This window comes from Botrytis cinerea, chromosome 8 (genome assembly GCF_000143535.2).
Source record: "Botrytis cinerea B05.10 chromosome 8, complete sequence".
Classification (NCBI taxonomy): Eukaryota; Fungi; Ascomycota; class Leotiomycetes; order Helotiales; family Sclerotiniaceae; genus Botrytis; species Botrytis cinerea.
Genome location: NC_037317.1, coordinates 1350744 through 1371005, shown reverse-complemented (window position 1 = coordinate 1371005; position 20262 = coordinate 1350744). Strand labels below are relative to the sequence as shown.

The 20262-nt window shown below is 44.7% G+C and overlaps 4 protein-coding genes across 4 annotated transcripts; 2 read left to right on the top strand and 2 right to left on the bottom strand.

Moving 5' to 3' along the window:
* Positions 1 to 3304: 3304 nt before the first annotated feature.
* On the bottom strand, positions 3305 to 13722 carry Bcprp8. The gene is made up of 4 exons (XM_024694582.1): positions 6452 to 13722; positions 6302 to 6389; positions 5850 to 5980; positions 3305 to 5796 (listed from the first exon to the last, which is right to left on the bottom strand). Exons 1-4 carry the CDS (start codon positions 13576 to 13578, stop codon positions 3537 to 3539), a joined length of 9606 nt encoding a protein of 3201 aa, XP_024550372.1. The 5' UTR covers positions 13579 to 13722; the 3' UTR covers positions 3305 to 3536.
* A 146-nt stretch (positions 13723 to 13868) lies between these two features.
* Positions 13869 to 15237, top strand: BCIN_08g03530 (hypothetical protein). Its single transcript, XM_001554563.2, has 3 exons — positions 13869 to 14004; positions 14058 to 14181; positions 14412 to 15237. The coding sequence occupies exons 1-3, from the start codon at positions 13967 to 13969 to the stop codon at positions 14592 to 14594; spliced, it is 345 nt and encodes a 114-aa protein (XP_001554613.1). The 5' UTR covers positions 13869 to 13966; the 3' UTR covers positions 14595 to 15237.
* A 45-nt stretch (positions 15238 to 15282) lies between these two features.
* On the top strand, positions 15283 to 17596 carry Bcpho8. The gene is made up of 4 exons (XM_001554564.2): positions 15283 to 16181; positions 16235 to 16734; positions 16790 to 16925; positions 16979 to 17596. The coding sequence occupies exons 1-4, from the start codon at positions 15626 to 15628 to the stop codon at positions 17509 to 17511; spliced, it is 1725 nt and encodes a 574-aa protein (XP_001554614.1). The 5' UTR covers positions 15283 to 15625; the 3' UTR covers positions 17512 to 17596.
* Positions 17597 to 18899: 1303 nt separating this feature from the next.
* Positions 18900 to 20250, bottom strand: BCIN_08g03510 (hypothetical protein). The gene is made up of 2 exons (XM_024694581.1): positions 19989 to 20250; positions 18900 to 19932 (listed from the first exon to the last, which is right to left on the bottom strand). The coding sequence occupies exons 1-2, from the start codon at positions 20153 to 20155 to the stop codon at positions 18936 to 18938; spliced, it is 1164 nt and encodes a 387-aa protein (XP_024550371.1). The 5' UTR covers positions 20156 to 20250; the 3' UTR covers positions 18900 to 18935.
* Between the last annotated feature and the right edge of the window lie 12 nt (positions 20251 to 20262).

Sequence of the window (20262 nt, the reverse complement as noted above, 5' to 3'; positions counted from 1 at the left end):
AACTTTAAAAAAAGACCCTCGTCGCTATTGAAGTGTGGAGAAGTACGGCCATGTTCCACCGGCGCTGCGACCTCTTTCTGGGTTTGAAGCATGAATAATAACAAAATTTGTTTTAATGCTCAGGGATTATGGGATTAAAAATAGGATCGCAGCAGGATGTGATAGGACCATGACGATTGAAGAACGGAGATGAATTAAATGGCAAAATAATGCGTTGGTTTATCAAATTGGCTGCTTTACCTTACTCGGGTAGACATGCAAGAATTGCCAGGCTCAATGTCAATGTCAATGTCAATGTCAATAGGACGACTCTGGCCGGATGGGGACTGATCAATCCCCAGGAACCCTTGAGCAGACGGGCGACGAAGATAGCTAGGTAGCCAACACTGGCCTGAGAATGCTCTCCAATTCCCATTTTCCAGTTCTCAATTCCCATTTCCGAGTTGCAGATTGCCATCGATGCTTGGAGGTCACATTTAGCCATTTAACAGCCACGCCCGCCCTCTCCCGTCCATATGATTGTCAAGGGTTATAAATATAAAATCTCCGAGACGTAACTGCTGGGAATTCCCCTTTCTTCCTACCCCTGGTACGTACTTACTTAAGTCGTGGGAGATTTTTAATTGATCCGTCCATTCATCGGACGATTCCCATTGAAAAGCAATCAGAAACTGAAATGACGCGTGAGATGAGGGTATATGGGTCGCAAGCAGCGGAGATTTGAAGTCGTAAAGGGCACAATTTCAGCAAATGGGACCATCACATTGATTCGGTTCTCGGATTGGAATGGAACGATGGATGAGTTGGGTTGGCTTCGGGCTGGCCTTATCGACAGCGACCCTGTTCCGTAACCTCAACCCCAGCGAAGAAGGCTGAAGAACAATGTCAGAAGGTTCTTCAAAGATCCCAATGATGATCCAGATCCACCTTGCAGATTCCGACACTTATTTTCGTATTTGAAGTGGTGCATGTATGTAACATACCTACCTCCCTACCGGCCTACCTACCTACCTACCTACCCACCTAGGCTTGGGCTGTCTGCTGGCAGTGACATTCGATGTGTACATTCAATGTGTAATAGATCACAGCTACGGCCCCGACAAGCAAGTGCCGAAGGAACAAGACTCGATTGTGTACTTGGCCAAGGGGGCGTTCGAATCGAGCCAGGAATGGAGACGTAAAAGCCCTGCTTAGCTTTCACATTGGTGAGATTGATGGAGTTCTTCGCGACATTGCCCGTTCATGCTTCTTTGGGCGTCGCACCTGCGCTTTTTTTTTTTTTTTTTTTGGCTTTCGCTCTTAAGGCATTGATGTTGACAACCAGGGTCTGTAACCCACTCCAAAAGCAATATAATTCAAATGGCATGATCGCGACTTCTTCGCGCAAACCCCGAGGTCAGCATTAATGATCGGAGCCAGGGCAGATACTAATATGGACCAAGCTGAGTATTGGATTTCTCGAAGAGGGAATGTGCAATTGACAAGCTGTACGTATGGTCATGGTGACAAGGTTTCTGCTGTCGATTGTTGCTTCTCCTGACACTCTTCTGCGCGTATGTCCTCTACCGATCGATCAATTGGAGGTATGGGTATGGATCAATTGGATCCAGCGGAACGAAACGAAAGGGGAAGACGTGCCGACTGAATGTATTGATCATGGCATTGGATGAAAAGAGAAAGGAAAGAAGAGAAGAGAAGAGAAGAAAAGAGGAAAAGAGGAAAAGAAGTTTCATTTGGATTTCATTAAAATACTCGACGTATTACCTAGGTGTTGATTTACACTTTCGGAGAAAAGCGAAGGGGGAGCCACTATTGACCTCATCATGTTTATATTTGTCCTGAGTACATACATATCTTGACTCACACCATATCGAATCATTTGCATCATGTCTATTATAGATCTGTCTTTCAAACTCAATCTGTGTACTTCCTCCCGCCACCTTCCTGTGTGCCAATTGTATAGAGCAGCCAACATGGCACGAGAGGTACGTAGGTATTGGACGTGTAGGAGTGTAATAGTAGACACCTTGCCACTGCCCCCCCCTCCCCCCAAAAGAAAACACCGCAGTACCGATAAAAACGTTGGAATGGGACGGACCTGATTGGCGCGCAGACGGCAGATGGAACATGTAGGTACGACAAGGGAGGGAAGATGCGACTGTCAACTGGTGTCATTGTACCGATTTGTCTGCAGGTCCCGCCCACACAAGTAAAAAAAAAAAGTGTCACTGGTCGGTCGGCCCAAGCCTTACGTTCCCAAACCAGCGAAAGTCTCCGAACCAAGATTTGGGTGGATCGGCATTTCTTGATAGGTCAGCCCTTACTCATCTGCGTGTGTGTATGATCTTTCCATATTCGAATCTGGCGACGCATCCATTACAAATTTTGCGTTTGGCTCGTTTGATGTTACTCTGTTCTATAAATAATAAAGCCATCCTTTGCCGCAAGTACGTAAACGCATTGGTGATGCAGCAGTGATTTGTACCCACTGTCGATCATACATGTGATATGATATGTAAGGCGCAGTAGTAAGGAGGCAAACATCGACCGAGAGCGTTGTGTAACCAGGGACCAGACTCCATTTTCGAGCGATGGCGGTATGGAAGTGGTCCGGCAGTAGACACTAGATGGTCGAGACTCGAGATGCTAAAGTGTATAGACAAGAAGTGAAGGGTGGGTGGGTTTCGTGTTAGTGACGCATGTATGGAACAGCAGAGATATGGACGGAGGTCAGCTGTGTCATATGAGTAGCAAGCTAAAAGTCCGCGTCGTTCAATCAACTACGCAGATGAAGATGGAATATTCATCTGGTGTTGGGCATGGGGATTATTTGGAATTCCATGATAATTTGAAGATTGAAAATAATTTGTTCATTCAATGCAATTTGAGCATTAATAAAACATACTTCGAACAATTTGAACATCTAAAACAATGCAAGAATTTAGAGCAATTTAAACACCCAAAGCATTTCAGATAATCAAAGTAGTCTGAACATTGAAAACAATTCGAGGACTAAGAGCAACCTGAAGGTCGAGATTAATTTGAATATTAAAAATGATTAAAAGCATTCAAAGCAATTCGAGCGAGCATTGAGAACAATTTGAAGATTCAAAGCATGTCAAGCAAGCATTCTGAGCAATCTAATAAGCAATTTGAATATTCAAAACCTATTGAACAATTAAAATAATTCCGGCATTCAAAGGATCTCGAGGATTGAATGCAATTCGAACATTTAGAATGATTTGAACATTCGAAGAAAATGTGAAACAACAGGATATCTCAACTGAAGCATTCATGAAGGTTTTGAAGGCTCAAAATTAACACCTCGTCGTGGCATGATCAAATTCATTTCATTTTGCTACCATATTATTCATCTACAAAAAATATACATTGTTACAATGCGTGTTAGCATCAAACGCCCATTGCCCAGCCCGATTTGATACAGATGCACGCTGATTAATTCATCCTTCCAGTTCCAATCTTCCTTCCCATATTGTTCTGCTTCTCTTTTTTTTTCAACACCCTATATCATTAATCTAAGCAAGCTTGTCCTCATTGTCAACCCAAATATCCTCCAATTCAGCAAAGTTCTGGAAATGCAAAGGTCTGTGTAGGTCGTTGTAGAAAGGCGTAGGCGTATCAATCTTCACATGTATCGGCTTCTTCTCCAAGCTTCCAAAGGCACTTCCCATAAAACTATAGTTCCATGAATTGGTTTCGGGCACCAAGAAGTATCCACGGATCTTGTCACTAAGCAGAAGCTGACATTTCTCTCCCATGTTCGTGCTGAAGCCTTGTGGTTGGTCACTGCCGAGATCTTTGTTCTCCGCACCCCATTTATAACCATGAGGTGTGAGCGCCCATGATGCTAGTGAGACACTTCCGGGGGTGAATGAAACAGTCATAGTAACCGTCTTTTTGTCCCATGATTTATGCGCATTCATGAGACGTGCATGTTGGGTGACGTCCATGGCTGCCATGTATGGTGGTTCGTTACCAGAAACGGTGTGAATGATTCCGAGAGGTTCCATTTGGTCTAGATACTCGTGTTGTGGTAACTGTTGAGGTAATTGTACATCACGTGTACTACCAATTTGAGGTACCATTACGATACAGCGGATTTCCTTCACTTGCTCGTTATCTGGGGGAGATGAACCATACAGATATCCAGCCACTTGAACTCGCAAATCCGCAATTGTGATGAAGCGCTTCAAGATGTTCTTTGGCATGATATAAGTGTAGTGATCATCCTCTTTGACGTCATCCGAAGAGATATAGATGTTGTTAGATCGCGTCCTCAAGTTAGAAGTTGCAATCGCTCTAGTTCTCCATTCAGTCTTCGATGCAAAGGTTTGTTGTTCAAATTGCGAGGTAGTTGTGACAATAATATCTTCTCCGTGAACATTTTGAGTCTTGGTCGTGACAGCTGTAAGCTGCTGTTGCTCTTGTTGTTGCTTTTCAATCTCGGCCGCTTGCTGGCGTTGCATCGATGGAGCACTGATTTCCATACCCAAAATAATATCACGTACTTCACTGCTGGTAAGACTGGAAGTGTTGACATTGTTCTTCTTGCCGTAATCATTCAGAATGAGATCACGCAGTTGGGTTTCAACCTTGATCCAATCCTCATCCGATAACGTGGGCCAGATATGATGCTCTTGAGTGATCACAGTCTTGTCAGGCCGAAGGAGTAACTTTGTCTTATCCTGATTTACGTGCAAAGCACGCAAGATAAGAATCAAACGAGAGAATGCGGTATATGAAGAAATTGACTTCAACCATTCGTCGTAAAGATTGAAGAGAACCATTTGAGGTTCAGTGGCACGAAGAATCATATCACCGAGCTTCTCGACCTTCATGGCGGCCTGGAAAGGTAATTGCAGCTCAGAGGCACGGATTGATATATTGGGGAAGTCAAGCAAATGTACTTCAAGCGGATCAAGAAGACCCTTTCTCGTAACGATGAGCTGTTTCGGTTGCTCTTCGATAGGCAATGATCGAATGAGTGCGGCAACTTCTTCAGCAGTCTTCCACTTAGCTAATTGTCCCAGACGTTTCTGTCCTGCCCAAACACTTGTATGAATGATCTTCAAGAAGAGCTGTCCAGTACGAGGATTGAAGATGAAAATAGCTCCGTTGATTGGTTTGGTTGTCAAGTTACCTTCGAATGTCTTGTGGATAGTAACACGGTAAACATTTGTATCATCAATGAAGAGTTGAATCTGGTTGCTGAAAAGTTCAGAGTAGTTTTGAGAATTCAAAAACTCTTGATTACTTTCGGACGCATACAATTGAAGACCTTTCCTAATACGTTCACGCAAGACGTAGAGAGCTGGATTTGCCTTCATGATTTTGGCCATAGCTTGCTGCACCAATTGCTTGAGACCGGGGAAGTATTGTCCATATGCCGAGTAGAGATTGTAAGCAAGATCGATACCAATCATGAGGCCAGTGGCAGAAGGATAAATACTCATACTGTCGGTTGTATAATCAAGGTATTTCGCGCGGACGTATCGTTCAATGTCGTGAGAATCATAATCTCCGTAACGAAGTTGGACATCTACCCAGAACTTGTTCGTTGTGGTAGCTTCAATTACATCTTTCGTGTCAAAGAGAATAGATGGGCGAGTGACGTTCCATTTGTGGCTTGCGAACAACAGAATATCAGCACAAGAGCTGTTCATCTTGTAAGACTTTCTGGGATGGATAGTCTCCTTCTGTACGGTCTCGATGCCGAGCTGCTCCAATTCTTGATCAAATACTTGTGCCAGATCCATGACTACACTCTCATGTATTCTGTAAGATGAGGTTAGTGATGAAGGTAAAATTAGTGAGCATATTGAACTTACTTCTGCCAAAGATGGGCGCGGAAGATTTGGATGAGAGAAATCTTCAAAGTTGGAATTTTGCCGTGCAAGAAAATACCAGTCAGGTCTAATTGGACTTGGAAACCAACATAAACATTGGCTCTGTTGATTGTCTAAATTTGAACTACATGTCAGCTTGTGTTTAATGTTCAAAGCTAGATAGAATGTTGTAAAATGAATTTGGCCTCAGAAGCTTTTCATTGTTCAAAATTTGGCAGGGCATTGTAAAGCGAATGTTGTCTGAGAATACTTTCAATGTTCTAAATTGTGTAGAACATTGTAAAGCAAATCCCGCCTAAGAATACTTTCAATATTCCAAATCGGGTAGGATATTGTAAAGCAACTTTGCCTGAGAATACATTGAATATCTCAAATTGAATTTGACAATCAAATACCCTTTCAGACAAGACAATAATTGGAATGATATAACTTACAGGCGACCACCAAAGAGTAAATCGACGATTTGGAATCTGGTTGAGACCCGATCTTTGAGCGTTTGTCAATTTTTTAAACTTCATAGACCTAAAAATCAAGAAATTAGCCAATTTTGCCATGTATTTGGGGGTAAAAGGAGGTCGACTGACTCTTCGAACCCACTGTTATGAAGTACAAGGTAATCGTGACGAAGATACAGCTGGTCTTTATCGACTCGGAACCCAGCCCAATTCGTTGCCTCTGATTCAAGGGTGATGTCTTTGATCATAAAGCTGTGCATTTGCGGAATATAACGCTCAGATCCCTTCTTGCGCAGGAGCAAACAGGGCACTTCTTTCACGTTGCCAAACATCTGGGCTACGAGCATAGGAGTTTTTCGTGAATGGCTCGGAACCCACATCATACGTCTCGTGGTCCAGACGCTGAGACCCAATGATCTTGCCAGCGCGACAACGTCCCAGAAGAGAGTCTTATGCCAGATCTCGCTCTGAGCGAACCCAAGCATATTCTCGGGATACACGTACCAGCCGTCAGAATCAATCAGACCAGCAAGAACAGCGAGACGAACTTCGCGCGTGTTCTTCATATAAATCGATGGGATGTGTTTCTTGTCGGTCTCGGATCCAGTCGTGTTAGAAGAGACACCGAGATGTTGGAGGGCACGTAGAAGGGTATTAACGCCTGTATTATGACTGACCGAAGGATCGAACGAAGAACCGACTGGAGAATCGACCGTGTCGATTATCTGACTCAGGAGCTGGTCTTGCTCTTCAGGCTGCAAGTCACCATATGCTCGACGTCCACTTTGCAGGCGATGAATTCGTCGTTGAGAGACAGAGTCGTCCGAGAGATTACTATCCCCAGCTCCGACGTTGGATCCTTCGTCATTTTCAACTTGGTACTCGGTGACATCGTCCTCGTCGTCGCTCATTGTCTCAATAAGATCCATATCAAACTCATCTTCCTCATCCTCGGGCAGGTTATTGACATCTACAGGTTCTTCAGGAACTACAGACGGACCAGCCATATCCATAATGCTTCTATCGGATCTAAGCTGTGGCAGAGCCTCAGTTGGAATCGATTCAGCTGGGATAACGGGTGGTGACGAAGGAATAGGTGATGAAGTTAAGTTATCCATACCATCGACAAGGTTCTGCACATCGACGTCGTCGATACGTTGTCGTAAGCGACGTTGTGGGGAATTCGGAACACTACTATTGAGACCATGCTTCAAATTGGCCACAGCTGGAGCGGGCCTTGAGGGTAGCTCTGCAGCCTCGCGTTGCTTTTTGATGGTCTGTCGAGAAAAGCGTCTTGATGGACGATCGACGACGTCGATGTTGGCTTTCGGTAAGGGTCTATTAGCAATGCGAGTCCTGCCAACAGTCGCATACGAGAGGTTCCCGTGCCAAACGAGGTGAAGGTCTAGCTCAGCAGCGTGAGAAATGAGAAACTCCCTTACTTCCTGCTCGTGATTACTGAAGATTGTGGTTGAGCTACGGCTGCCATCTCCTAACCATAGACCAAGAAAGTAGGGGTTGACTGGGACATCTTGCTCAGGCAACTCGAATCCAGGAGAACGAAAGAGCCTGTATTTAGATCTCTCGTTTTCGTCCAGTGCTGCGAATTGGGTTGCCGTCATTAGAACCGTGTCGTAGCGTTCGGCGGAGGAAACGTCTCGGGAGGCGGTACTCTGGAAATTCTGGAGAGTCAATGTTTCTTCTCTCTCGTCGTCTTCGTCCTCGGTCTCGTCGTCTTCGTTCTCGGTCTCTTCGTTGTCATCTGAGTCATCAGAACCAGCCTCAGACAGGTTTATGTCTGGTAGAGATGGAAATGTATAAGATCGCCCGTACTTGGTATAGTTGCGAGAGCAATACACGCGAATCTTGAGGTTCGCGCCGTTTGCATTCCAAAGGAGGAACATATTAGGCAAGCCTGTGTCAATTCGAAGTTCCCCCCCTTTCCCATCTGAGGATTTGTCAAGGAAACGACGGCGTAGTGTAGCCAGAGTCACGTCACCTTTGTCATGAATCTGCCTGCTCTTAGCAACAGAAGCAGAAAATGCATCCTCCTTGGTCGGGAAGAATTCAGGGGGGTGTTTAGCGTGGCCTTTCACTGTCCGATCTGGGTTTCCCCAGGCGAATGTGGCATACTCGGCTCTCGTGCCTTTTCCAACGGGAATGTTGACGATATAGCTCTCCTGGCGTGAAGTGATCCCGGTTGTGCCGTTGAGTGTGTTGCGAATAGTGTCAGCACCCTTCTTCCCACGCTCGGCGTTCAATGCCCAAGCAATAGCACTCTTTAGAGCTGCTAAGAAGTCTGGACGAACCTTCGTGAGATTATTAGGACGTGTAGCATCAGCAGGGTTAGAGCTCGGTACTGGCAGATCACCGAGTTGATCGACGAAACGTTGACGATTTCCCCCAACGGATGGTCCGTCGTAGACGTTGCCGTGCCCTTTCTCCCGGTGCAAGACTAGAATATGGTTTCCCGTGACAACGAGGTCTTCTTTACGTGAACCAACCTTGATTCGGTAAAGCCTGTCTTTACCACTAACGATATTGAATGCCCGACGGGGTCCACCGTCCGGACCGAGAAGTAGATCCCCTTCCTTAACGTCCTGAACGACGACGTCGGTACCGTCGTATCGTAAGAGTTTCGTATCCCACGCAAGACAGGCTTTTTCCCAGAATAGGCCTTCCCAAGATGGAAAAGCTGTCGCCTTGAAGAGTGTGTGTTCAAGAATGGTTTCGACACCACCAAGCGCTTGGATAACATCGGTACGATAGGCGTTGAGGTTCCACAATTTACCGTCATGACGTTGACTAGTCCACCAGAACGGATTACTCTTCATAAGTTGGTATGTCTTAAACTCAGTACGTGCGCGGAATCCTTTGTCAAAACTCAAAGTGCTCCTATCTTTTTGAAAAAGAGTGTTAATACGAGGCAATCCACGATCCCAACTATCTTCAAGATCTTCGAGTGTCAATCTTCGGTTTTGTTGATTTGCCTCTTGACGTTTCTGAGAGTATTCAGTCCACACACGCTGAGAGTCAATGAACTCAGCTTCCCATGGTATGATGTATCTGAAAATATTAGGAATCAGAGTATCTTCGTCATGAGTCATGCCTGCACGATAATGCGTAACACCAACATCGGTTTGCTTAGACCATCTTTTATCACTTGTCGGAATGAGGATATGTGATCCAGAGATCATACCAAGACCACCAAGTTCCTTGGGGGTGTAAAAAACCGCAGGAGGGAAACGAGAAGGCATCTTAGAATTAAGGCCAATTTTAACTCTGGTCTGAATCTTAGTTTCACATTTCACAATGGTATCTAGCAAGTTGACTGTGGATACAGCAGCTTCACGATAATATGTGAAGAGGGCGATCAAGGTAGTGTTCCACTTGTTAGCGATCTTCGTGAAAGTGGTTGAACCTGAGGACATCAAAATTTGACGGATGCGATTGTTGAATTTGGCAATATCCTCCTCAGTAACCTGCAAGAATGCATGTGCTGTTCTCTCCTTGCTGGTGTTATCGACTAAGGACCATACGCTATCCTTGACTGGGAATTCGTCATTTTGATTACGAATCTTGGGGAGAATTCGAACTTCAAAACCACACATAGAGAAAAGTAAGTTAGGGTTATCTCGGCTGTATACACTTGAAAATGTATCATCCCATTCGATTGTAGTAACAGATCTTGGTAAACGATTCTTCAAGTCCCAAAAGACAGCACGTCCCAGGTTGACATCATGTCTCATAAGACGCATTCTAGAATCTCTTGGCCAACATTTCTTGTTCTTATAGCCGATTACGTTTTCAAAATTAGGATCCGGTTGCTCTGTCAGGAAACGCTGAATGAGATCGCGTGATTCATCGGCCGAAAAGCGGAAGAATACCCAGATGCGATCGATATATCTAGTATATAGACGAATGGGATGTCTCGTTTCCGTCTCGCGATCGCGGAACTGAAGGAAGTCGTTAGGGCCTGCTGGCGGGCCAGCAATTTCACTAGCGCGCTGTAGACCAAGTAATAAGAGATCAAGAACAAGTCCATAGTACTGGAAAACGAAAGCTGAGAATTGAAGACCTCTGATCATACCGTAACTGTTCACGTGATTCATATCCTTGTAGGTCAATTGAACGTTATTTTTAGATGATATGTAATCAGCCAAATTGTGATCCATAATGAGTCGAAGTAGACGGTTAAGAAGAGTCAGGTCAATCTTCTCATACACCTTAGATAGTTGCGTTTCGATCATGACGTTGCACTCTCCATCTGCAGTCTCCCAAACTTTGTCGAGGTTGTTGATACCTTGAGCCCATTTATAGGTTAACAAGGGTGGGACTTCGGAATCGGAAGGCTTGATCCAGGCAGGGAAAAGATGGCGTTGATCGGCTTGATACCAGAGGTATTGGTCTAGATAGGCGTCACTGATTTTCTCCACGGGTTCGATATCATAAACAGGGTTGATCGTGCTGTAATTGTCGTTCATATCAATTCCGACTTCCTTGAAAGCTCTCTGTGTCAATAGGAAGCGCTTGATTCTCTCTAAAGTGGTTCCAGGACTATCATAAGCTTGCTCAATCAAGGCTAATTCCTCACGCTGGCTCTGGTTAAGTCGTCCCTTGACAGAGTATGCTTCACGAAGACGTTCCAATGCAAGAATAAGGATTTTGGTGTCGTGCTTGTATGAAACACTGGGGAATGGAATGGGTGAGAATTTTCGTGACTCCAGCCAATGAACAGTGGTTGTATAGATGGCGACAGCTTCTTCGGAGGAGACGTATGGACCGTCCTTCATATAATTGTGTTGTCGCTCTTGTTCGGCCTTCAGCCAAAGTCTCGTGAGACGACCAAGATTCTTCTTTGCAACCGTTTTATCGACAGTCGCTCCTCTACGAATGCGCTCACGATTATAGTGAGCGACGGAAATCCACCAATCCGCCTTACTCTTCACATAGCGAAGAATGATATTCTCGATAGGTGCTGGTAAGCCCGGAACCTTCCAAGGAATGTTACTCTTCCAGCATCTCCATGCCTCTGAAAGATGTTGAAGTACAGTTTGAACCTTGTTTTGCTTGATACCCTCCGGCATCATATCAAGAAGATCGGCCATAACCGATGCTCGCAATTCAAGATCAAAGTGCGACTCCACACGTTGTTTTGTAACTGTCTTTGCAACACCTTTGCTATGGCGTCCCTCAAATTGTCTAGAAAGAAGGTTTCCAAGCCATCTTTCAAGTAATGGAATTATACCACGCATGAAAAAGAGCCAGACTCTCCAAGCAGGTGCCCAGAAGCCGCAACCAGGTCCTTTGCCTACCGGTCCAGAGTTGAATCGATAATAGATTAAATGCTTCAAATCTTTACATGAACGAATTTGGTGCATCAGCTTGTACTTGTAACGGTACATTCCAGTCAGCTGGCCGACGTGATTGAAAGCATATAAAATACCATCTGCAAGTTGAAAAGCGTCGATATTGCCGAGACGATACTGAACTTGTGCGTCAACGATCAACTTTGTCATTTTCAGAATCTCTCGCATCAGATGGAATGCATTTCCGAATCGAGACTTCTTTCTTTCTTTTGTTGTCAAGGTCTTGACAGGCTTCAAATTGAAATTATAATCAAGATGTAAGTATGTAAGGTTTTTGCGATGAATGAGAAGATTCAACATATTGAAACCCTGCCTGCAGACTTGAAGTCCAGCTTCAACCCAATCAATTGTTGTTTGCTGGAAGAACTTCGTTTGCTTCAACGATTTCATCAAGCTTTGTTTACTTTGTGCTTTTGGTTTCCTCTTGTGCAACTCGTTTAAGACATAAGTCTTCAAAAGCTTCTGGTACGACACCCTGACCTTTACTGGCTGACCTTGAGGGCAATGCTCAAGATACCACTGCTTGACTAGAGGTACATCTTGTGCCCGAACCATGCGACCGGATCTTCGATCGAAAGGGAAAGGTGCCCACCACAAGGAAATGGCTGAAGCTGTTTCGCTAGTATATAACTCCTCGTCCGCGAGAAATGGCTCAGCATCACCTGGTAGTCTGAAAGCGTCTTCTTCTGGCTCTTCATTGCTACCTGGACCAAATATTTCGTCTTCGTGGCTGATAGTGATGTTTTTGGGGGCAACGGATCTGGAAGAGATTGGGTTGATAACGGGATCGAAATAGAATGCCGGTAAACTTGGATCCTCAGCACGAACATATACCACTTGCGGATGCGAAAACCAGGATAGCTTAACGCTGCGAGGTAGTGAATTGTATAAGTAAGGAAATGCTACGCGATACTCTGTTCGAATTGGAGCTCGGAAGATGATGCGATCGATTGCATTGAACTCTCCGAAATCTTCATCGTTAGGATCCACATCTTTGTACAGAGGTTCAAAACGTGGGCCACCAGGGATAGCAACATTTAAAGCTTTGGCTGTCTGAAAGCTTTTCAACTCAAACATATGAAAGTAATTCTTGTCGACCAAGTCACTCAATAATTGTCGACTCAATCGATATAAAGTCGCCATTTGAGGCAAAGTAAGGTTCCACTCCTTGTAACTCGGGCCGTTGACATGTGGCGTGTCAAGTAGTGGCCGATTTTCATAAAACCATTCTAAGACAGCAGCATCCTCTCCTTCATCAAGTTCCAGTTGAATTGGCTCCAGTGGTTCGACATCTTCGATATTCTCCGACCATGAAAGGGGTGGTTCTTCGTCATCGAATGGCGGAAATCTCATTCTCTTGAAATGCCGTCTATCACTCTTTTCTCTTCTCATACAAATCCACATCGTAGCCCATTGTGCATGAAACACTGGTTCGATAACTCTTGGTATTTCATTAACCAAAGTCAGGCAACCGTTGACGTGGTACAGCACCTTTACCTCCCTCGCAGACTCCCAAGGCATTGGCATGTTTTCCAGCAATTTCATCACAGCATGTGGCATGAATTTAAGTGCGCCGAGATAACTTCGTTTATCACTGCTGAATTTCTTTTGTGATACATCTCCAATGTCCTTAACGATCTTTCGTAGATGCTCTGGTGGCATATCAGCTTTCTGTGTTTCTACAAAACCACCCTTTCGTTTTTCGCCGAATCGATTGCGCTGTGTTCGTAACCAATCCTTCTTCTTCTGTGCAAACTTCGCAACATGTGGATCCGCCGGTGGTCGATAACCTGGAGGAGGAGGAGCACCAGGTGGCGCGCCCAAAGGCATGGATGGAGGCGCAGAAGAGCTCCATCCAGGCGGGGGAGGTGGTGGAATTGATGACATTTTCAATGTCTTGGGTACCAAGTCCCAAATTCCATCAACAAGTCTCCTTCTGAATAGAACTTCACTTTGTCGTTGATGGATATAAAGTTGATAAATGTGTTGTCGCGAGCGCGTTTAGATAAATTTTAACGCTACACGGAGAGCTTGAGGAAATGCCCGCTAGCGCATCCCTTCAATTAATCTTTAATTTTTGTTGCCTGAATTTTGAGGTGCTGAGGTAAGCACGAGGCACAAGGGCTGTCGGATTGGCACGTGAATAGTCTAACTCTAAGCGTGATAGCTCTAGCGAGTTATCGCGCACGAAGAATTTGTTCAATTTGACAAAACTCAAGATTCAATCGACAACGCCAACGACCTCAATCGACCTCCGAATCAGAAATTCGCCAACATGTCGTCCAACAGATTGACCTACAGACGCCGAAACCCGTGAGTTTCAACTATACAACGTTGTTAAAAGAGCCATATATTAATTAAAATAGATACAACACTCGATCCAACAAGGTCAGAGTTGTTAAGACCCCCGGCGGCGAGCTTCGTTATCTCCACATCAAGAAGGCCGGTACTGCACCAAAGTGCGGTGACTGCGGAATCAAATTGCCAGGTGTAAGTTGATATCTTTCGATTAAATTACAACGGAGGAGGAAAAAGCGAAAACTCGAAAATCGTTCACCAAGTTGGAATACAAGCGCGAGACATCTATCTACATGGCACCAGTTGTCACTCAGCGATGGTCGATATATGGACTCCAGGCTCTCGAAAGCGGCGACGATTGATTTCGAAGGACTTTTGCTTGTAGAAAATTGGTTGTGGAAATGCTAATTCATTTCCCGTAGATCCCAGCTCTCCGACCCCGCGAATACTCCCAGATCTCCCGCCCAAAGAAGACTGTTCAACGTGCCTACGGAGGATCAAGATGTGCCAACTGCGTTAGAGACCGTATCGTCAGAGCTTTCTTGATTGAGGAGCAAAAGATTGTCAAGAAGGTTCTCAAGGAGTCTCAACAAAAGAAGCGTTAAGCGGTTGATTAGTTCTGGGTCCTTTGGTGTTTGACTGGGAAGGCTGGAATGAATCGCAGCAGGAAATAGCTGTATAAATCTCAGGGCTTCCACCAATTCATGAGCTTCGACTATACTGAGTGCCCGTCCATTGTGAGGTTGGCGTCAGAATGCATTAAAGTGAATGGGGTTCGATTTGGATCAGTTCACCGGTTAGTGAAGCAGGCAATTAATCGGGGGTTTCGAGCAATTTATGAAGATATTGCAAAGACAATGTTCGCCTTTTTCTACGACTACGTGAGCCGAATGTATCATCCCATGATGAATCCCATTCGACAAGTCAGACAACGGGGAAGAGGTACATCTTCAATACCGAGCCAGAAAATTCTCTTGAACACAGCCCCAGCAGCCTCTTGGAACTATGCATAGGTTTCACCATTGTGACGTCGTGACTTCCGCTTCGTGATTTTGTTTTTATCTCAACTCTCCTTTCTTCAAATTTTACGCTGCAGATTCTACCTACCAACTGCAAATCCATTCATGAACATTCATCTAGCACAAGTCGCTCTTTCTAGATACTTGGAGACCAAAGATAACAAATTACATCATGCCCTCTAGTAGTAGGAAGTAATTAATTAGTCGCAGTTCAAAATACATATTAACATAACTTACGCGACCTTGCATTAACGAGGTTTGTAACAAGTGATAATCGACTGTTCACAAAATTTCAAAAAGATTAGGTCTTATCGGCAGGTTGACATCGTTTCCTACAGTAAGTTCTCGGAAGCTCTGCTATTGATGTTTGTACTCGGATTGAGAGATTGGTGTGTTGCGAAGATCCGCCTGACACTTCGTACACCGTTCTGTTGGTTGCCCAGACAAAACAACGCCCTGACACTTGCCGTGCCTAGTGAGCTCTTCTGACTCAAAACCGGGTTGACATCATTAAGTTGCCAACCCAAGTGGTAGGTTTCTGTCTGCAGACTTATACTTTTCAACAATAGGCGAATCTTAATTATACATACAACTTGACAGCCTCAGTGCAATATCTAATGGCGCCGAATAAAAACAGTCCGCTGTTCGCGTCAGGAAGACCCTCTTCTTCTAATTCCGAAGAAAGAGCTGCGGCAGAGGACGATGCGCTTCTTGGTAATCGACCAAAGAATTCCTACGAAGCCAAGAGACCTGGATTCTGGCGAGAGATTGGGCTCTTCACCTGGGCTGTTGTTGCCACTGCTGCTGTCATCGTCCTAGGCGTTTTATTGTCGCAAAGCCAACAAGCTCCGCAGAAGACAAAGCAAAATGGGAAGCGCAATCTTATTTTCATGGTGAGCGATGGAATGGGCCCGGCATCTTTGAGTTTGACGAGAAGCTTCCGACAATTTGAAGGAGATCTACCGATCAATGATATTCTTCAACTGGATCAACATTTTATCGGTTCGTCGCGCACGAGATCAAGCAGCAGTCTTGTCACAGATAGTGCGGCGGGAGCTACTGCATTCAGTTGCGGAAGAAAAAGCTATAATGGCGCAATTTCTATGTTGCCTGATCACACCCCTTGTGGCACTGTACTTGAAGCTGCGAAAAGAGCCGGTTATATCACGGGCTGTAAGTGACAAACTGCCATGTTCATTCAGACGCTGAAATGCTAACCTCTTCAGTGGTTGTTACAACAGACATAACGGATGCGACCCCAGCTTGCTTTGCCTCACACGTTGATTACCGAATGCAGGAGGACTCGATAGCTTTACAGGAGGTTGGAGAACATCCTCTCGGACATCGAGTTGTTGATTTGATGTTAGGCGGTGGACGGTGTCACTTTTTGCCCAATACATCAGAATCTAGTTGCAGAGCTGATAGTCGCGATGTCACAAAACTGGCGCAAGACAAATATGGGTGGACATACATTGATACCAGAGAGGATTTTGACAAATTGAAGCTTGGAAAGAAGGTTCAGCTGCCATTGTTGGGTCTCTTTTCTGATACAGACATTCCTTTCGAGCTTGATCGACGAAACATGAATGATGTCTATCCTTCCCTTGATGAAATGGCAAGAACAGCTTTGACCGCACTCGAAGCTGCAGCCAAAGATAGTGATAAGGGCTTCTTTCTCATGATTGAGGGTAGTCGAATCGATCATGCCGGTCATGGAAACGATCCAGTAAGTTTTTATGGAGCACTTTGAGGCGAGTAGCATGACTGACTAGTGTTTGTAGGCTGCCCAAGTCCACGAAGTACTTGCCTATGATCGAGCTTTCCAAAGTGTAATTGATTTCCTAGACAAGAGCGATACTGAAGGTGCTCTTGTTGCTACAAGTGACCACGAAACTGGAGGCTTAGCTGTTGCAAGACGTAAGATATATCGGCTCGCCATGCCCACGAGCTATTGCTAATCTCATATCCAGAACTTAACCCTTCATACCCTCAATATTTATGGTACCCTGAGGTGTTGTCAAATGCTTCCCATTCATCAGAGTATCTTTCTAGGGTTCTAAGGGCTCATGTTGCTTCAGAAGAAGCAGTTACCAAAGGACGCCCCGTCAGCAGGCGATTCGTGAAAGAAGATCTCGTCAAAAAGGGTCTCGGGATCATGGACGCGACTGAGGAAGAGATTGATCGCATACTTGACAATCCGGCGCTTTCTGCTTATGCTTTTGCCGATATCATTAGCCGTAGAGCACAGATCGGCTGGTCAACCCACGGCCACTCTGCTGTTGATGTCAACATCTATGGCTATGGTGCTGATGTTCTTCGTGGAAACCACGAAAATATCGAAGTCGGCAAATTTTTGAGAGATTATCTCAATGTTGACGTTGATGCAATCACAGCAGAACTAAACAGCAAGACTAATGGTCAAAGTCTCTCAGCAGCTTCAACCCCCGATGTTCCAGATTTTGGACGATACGAGGAAAGGCTCAAGAAGAACTTGCCACAATAGTATCTTGTCATTTTCATTATAGCAATTCTTGTTAGAGCTAGAATTATTGCAAATTTACTAGATTGTTTCAACGTTTTGTTGAGCAAGATCCTAGCTTCCCGTGACCTTCTTTAGCAAACTGTTTCTTCCGACTAGAGTAACACGAAATCCTCTTTGTCCGTACCAATTTCATTCTTCCCTTAATACCCTGCATGAAACAATCTTCTTCACGGTCAGAGGTTCAACAAACAGCTGACGCAGGGCCCACTATCTCATCTTTTTGTGTAGCTGTTTGAGGTTTGCAAAATGCCAAACTCAAGCATCAATATCATATTTTTGCAATCGATACGATGGTGAAAACCCGATTTGGGGATCAGCTACCTGCTCGCATCTTTTGCTTGTTGTCGGAGGATTTTCTATGAATATTGAGCCGTTTGAATAACCGGGGATGATGGCCCGCCTTACAACGAAGAGTATTCTTTGCGTACAGCAAATGAAGACTCATATTGTGAAGAGTAGGTGTGTCATATTAATAAATGATGGGAATTCTGAGTTATGGGAGAATCATGGGAGAGCTTGTGTTTCCGGTATAAGTATACTTCTTGTAGCTTCGTATCCAGAAGTCTTCTTTTGAACAATTTTTTGTATTGTATTGTAGGTGTGATCGTTGGTCTTCCTCCCTTCGTATTCGAATTGATCACCGTCCTCTATCCTTCCAGCTCTCAGTTCTAACGGCCCGGATTCATATTTAGTCAAACCTCCCATCTAAACCAAAATCAACCAAATGTGCAATTACTGGAGCATAGAGCCTCTTTGCGGCCACCGCAGTCTCCACGCAGGACCCAACTGTTGCCTTCTCTACGCGCAATTAGCACGCATCAACGATCCGCGAGAATTAGCACGACCCGGTTTACCGTTCGAACTCCCGAATGAATGTTTACCGAATCGCTGGAATATTCGGCCGAAATATGTTAATGGGTATTGTTCTTCGGAATGTAGGAACAATGGGATTTTATTTGCAGGAAGGAGGTGCGGAGAAAGGGATGCGAGATATGGGCCGGGAAGTGAGAGAATTGGGGTAGGGTGGAGGTATTGATGGTGCGGTTCTGGACATGGAAAGCTCGAATGTGATCACCTGGTAGATGATGGTTTGAGACTGGGGGCTGATATAGATTGGCTGTGCAAGGACGGTTTTTGACGCATTGGAGGACGAAGTCCAAGATGAAGGTACATAATCAAGGTTGAACTTAGGATTGAATGTTAGTGTCGAAAATTGGTATTTAGAAGTACATTGCAGGAGTTTTTGATGGTAATGAAGATATGACCTGGATCTAGATATCTTCAAATAGCTAGAACTTCAAGTTCATTATGCCACAGATTTTGCTGTAGCGAGACAGACCAGCGAGCGTTGTTAGCTAAACATTTTGATTGTGAATACTATTACATCAAAGTTTCCGTCTAGTATACGCCCAGTATGCCTTGTATGGCAATTTCCACTCTCTTGCCCTGAGCTCTGGCCTGAATACATCAAAATCGAGTTGTTCCAGCTTTTCCAGCCATAATCTCGTAGGGACTGCTTGCATAAATACGCCAAAACCTCTTTCTATATCGCTGACTTGGGTGTTATCATCTTCTGCATAGTAGTGACCATCCTCACCTTGATGCTCAAACTCGTGACCTGCATCTTTACCCGCTTGAAGGTTCTTTAACATTTCCCTGGCAGTAATCAGATGATCATTTGCTCTGGTCGCCACTGTGAAAATAGCATCTTTCAGACCAGGAGCTTCTGCCCCGTGCCTTAATACATCTTCCTCTTTAACGCCAGTTTCAGCCATAACATCCAATGGTAAAACGACTGCTCCTTGTTGCCCACCAGCATTACCACCAAGAGCGCCACCAAAAGCGGCATTGTTGCTATGATGGTTTGGTGGTGGTGGAAATGCTATCAGTGGCAAACCCCTTAGGACTGCAGCAATTCCAGCTGCTTTACCGATATGACTTGCAACATGATCGGCCGCCATAGATTGTAGAGGTAAAGCTGCTAAAGTCAAGTACATTAATGTTGAATATGTATTCTCCGCGTACATCTCAAGCGCATCCATATTTGTATAAGGTCGGTTATCCATGTATTGTTCCCTTGTATTGATCACTTTCATAAACCAGCCCTTCATCACACTTGTGCTGATTCCATCATATCGCGATTGAAGAGACGTGAGAGCATGATGTAGAAGGATAGCAACAGGTTCTTTCGGGGGCGTATTCGCAAATGTTCGGTTCAAATTATCACGCCAGAACTGCATGCGCAATGCTCCAACTGTTGGATTCGATACAATATCTGGTATTCGAGCCAATTCAATATTGAGAGCACGAATCGAAAGGTAGGCATCTCTTGTCGAGGGGGGAATAAAGGTTTGAAGAGTATATGATGGCGAATCAAACTTTCTAGAAATTAATTAGATACGGGGAATTGAGAAACTCACAGGGCTCGCAGAACTAACTGGATAAGATTGGAACAATATGACCTGGCTTGATTTATATCTTCCTCTGTCAACCGGGAGGCAAATGGCGCAGGTGTACTGTACGAAGTAGTAGCATAGGCGCATCTCGAACTGATATATGTCCTGGGACAGCTTTGAAGCCGTCGCAGAATTTGGGATTTGTACATTGGAGTTATTGCTGTTGTGTGTGACTAATGAATGAATTGCGGATTGCAAATTCTTTATAATTGACCCTCTTTGAATGGTTGCTGTCAACAAAATCAAAATACTTTAC

What these genes read in the sequence shown, in the direction of transcription:
- Bcprp8 (XM_024694582.1), bottom strand. Translation starts at nt 13,578, where the DNA reads ATGTCATCAATTCCACCACCTCCCCCGCCTGGATGGAGCTCTTCTGCG. An exon ending in CATAACAGTGGGTTCGAAGA is followed by an intron (nt 6,390 to 6,451) that starts GTCAGTCGACCT and finishes CTTGATTTTTAG; the next exon opens with GTCTATGAAGTTTAAAAAAT. An exon ending in TTACTCTTTGGTGGTCGCCT is followed by an intron (nt 5,981 to 6,301) that starts GTAAGTTATATC and finishes GTTCAAATTTAG; the next exon opens with ACAATCAACAGAGCCAATGT.
- BCIN_08g03530 (XM_001554563.2), top strand. Translation starts at nt 13,967, where the DNA reads ATGTCGTCCAACAGATTGACCTACAGACGCCGAAACCC. An exon ending in ACCTACAGACGCCGAAACCC is followed by an intron (nt 14,005 to 14,057) that starts GTGAGTTTCAAC and finishes TAATTAAAATAG; the next exon opens with ATACAACACTCGATCCAACA. An exon ending in GCGGAATCAAATTGCCAGGT is followed by an intron (nt 14,182 to 14,411) that starts GTAAGTTGATAT and finishes CATTTCCCGTAG; the next exon opens with ATCCCAGCTCTCCGACCCCG.
- Bcpho8 (XM_001554564.2), top strand. Translation starts at nt 15,626, where the DNA reads ATGGCGCCGAATAAAAACAGTCCGCTGTTCGCGTCAGGAAGACCCTCT. An exon ending in CCGGTCATGGAAACGATCCA is followed by an intron (nt 16,735 to 16,789) that starts GTAAGTTTTTAT and finishes TAGTGTTTGTAG; the next exon opens with GCTGCCCAAGTCCACGAAGT. An exon ending in AGGCTTAGCTGTTGCAAGAC is followed by an intron (nt 16,926 to 16,978) that starts GTAAGATATATC and finishes TCTCATATCCAG; the next exon opens with AACTTAACCCTTCATACCCT.
- BCIN_08g03510 (XM_024694581.1), bottom strand. Translation starts at nt 20,155, where the DNA reads ATGTACAAATCCCAAATTCTGCGACGGCTTCAAAGCTGTCCCAGGACA. An exon ending in TATTGTTCCAATCTTATCCA is followed by an intron (nt 19,933 to 19,988) that starts GTTAGTTCTGCG and finishes ATTAATTTCTAG; the next exon opens with AAAGTTTGATTCGCCATCAT.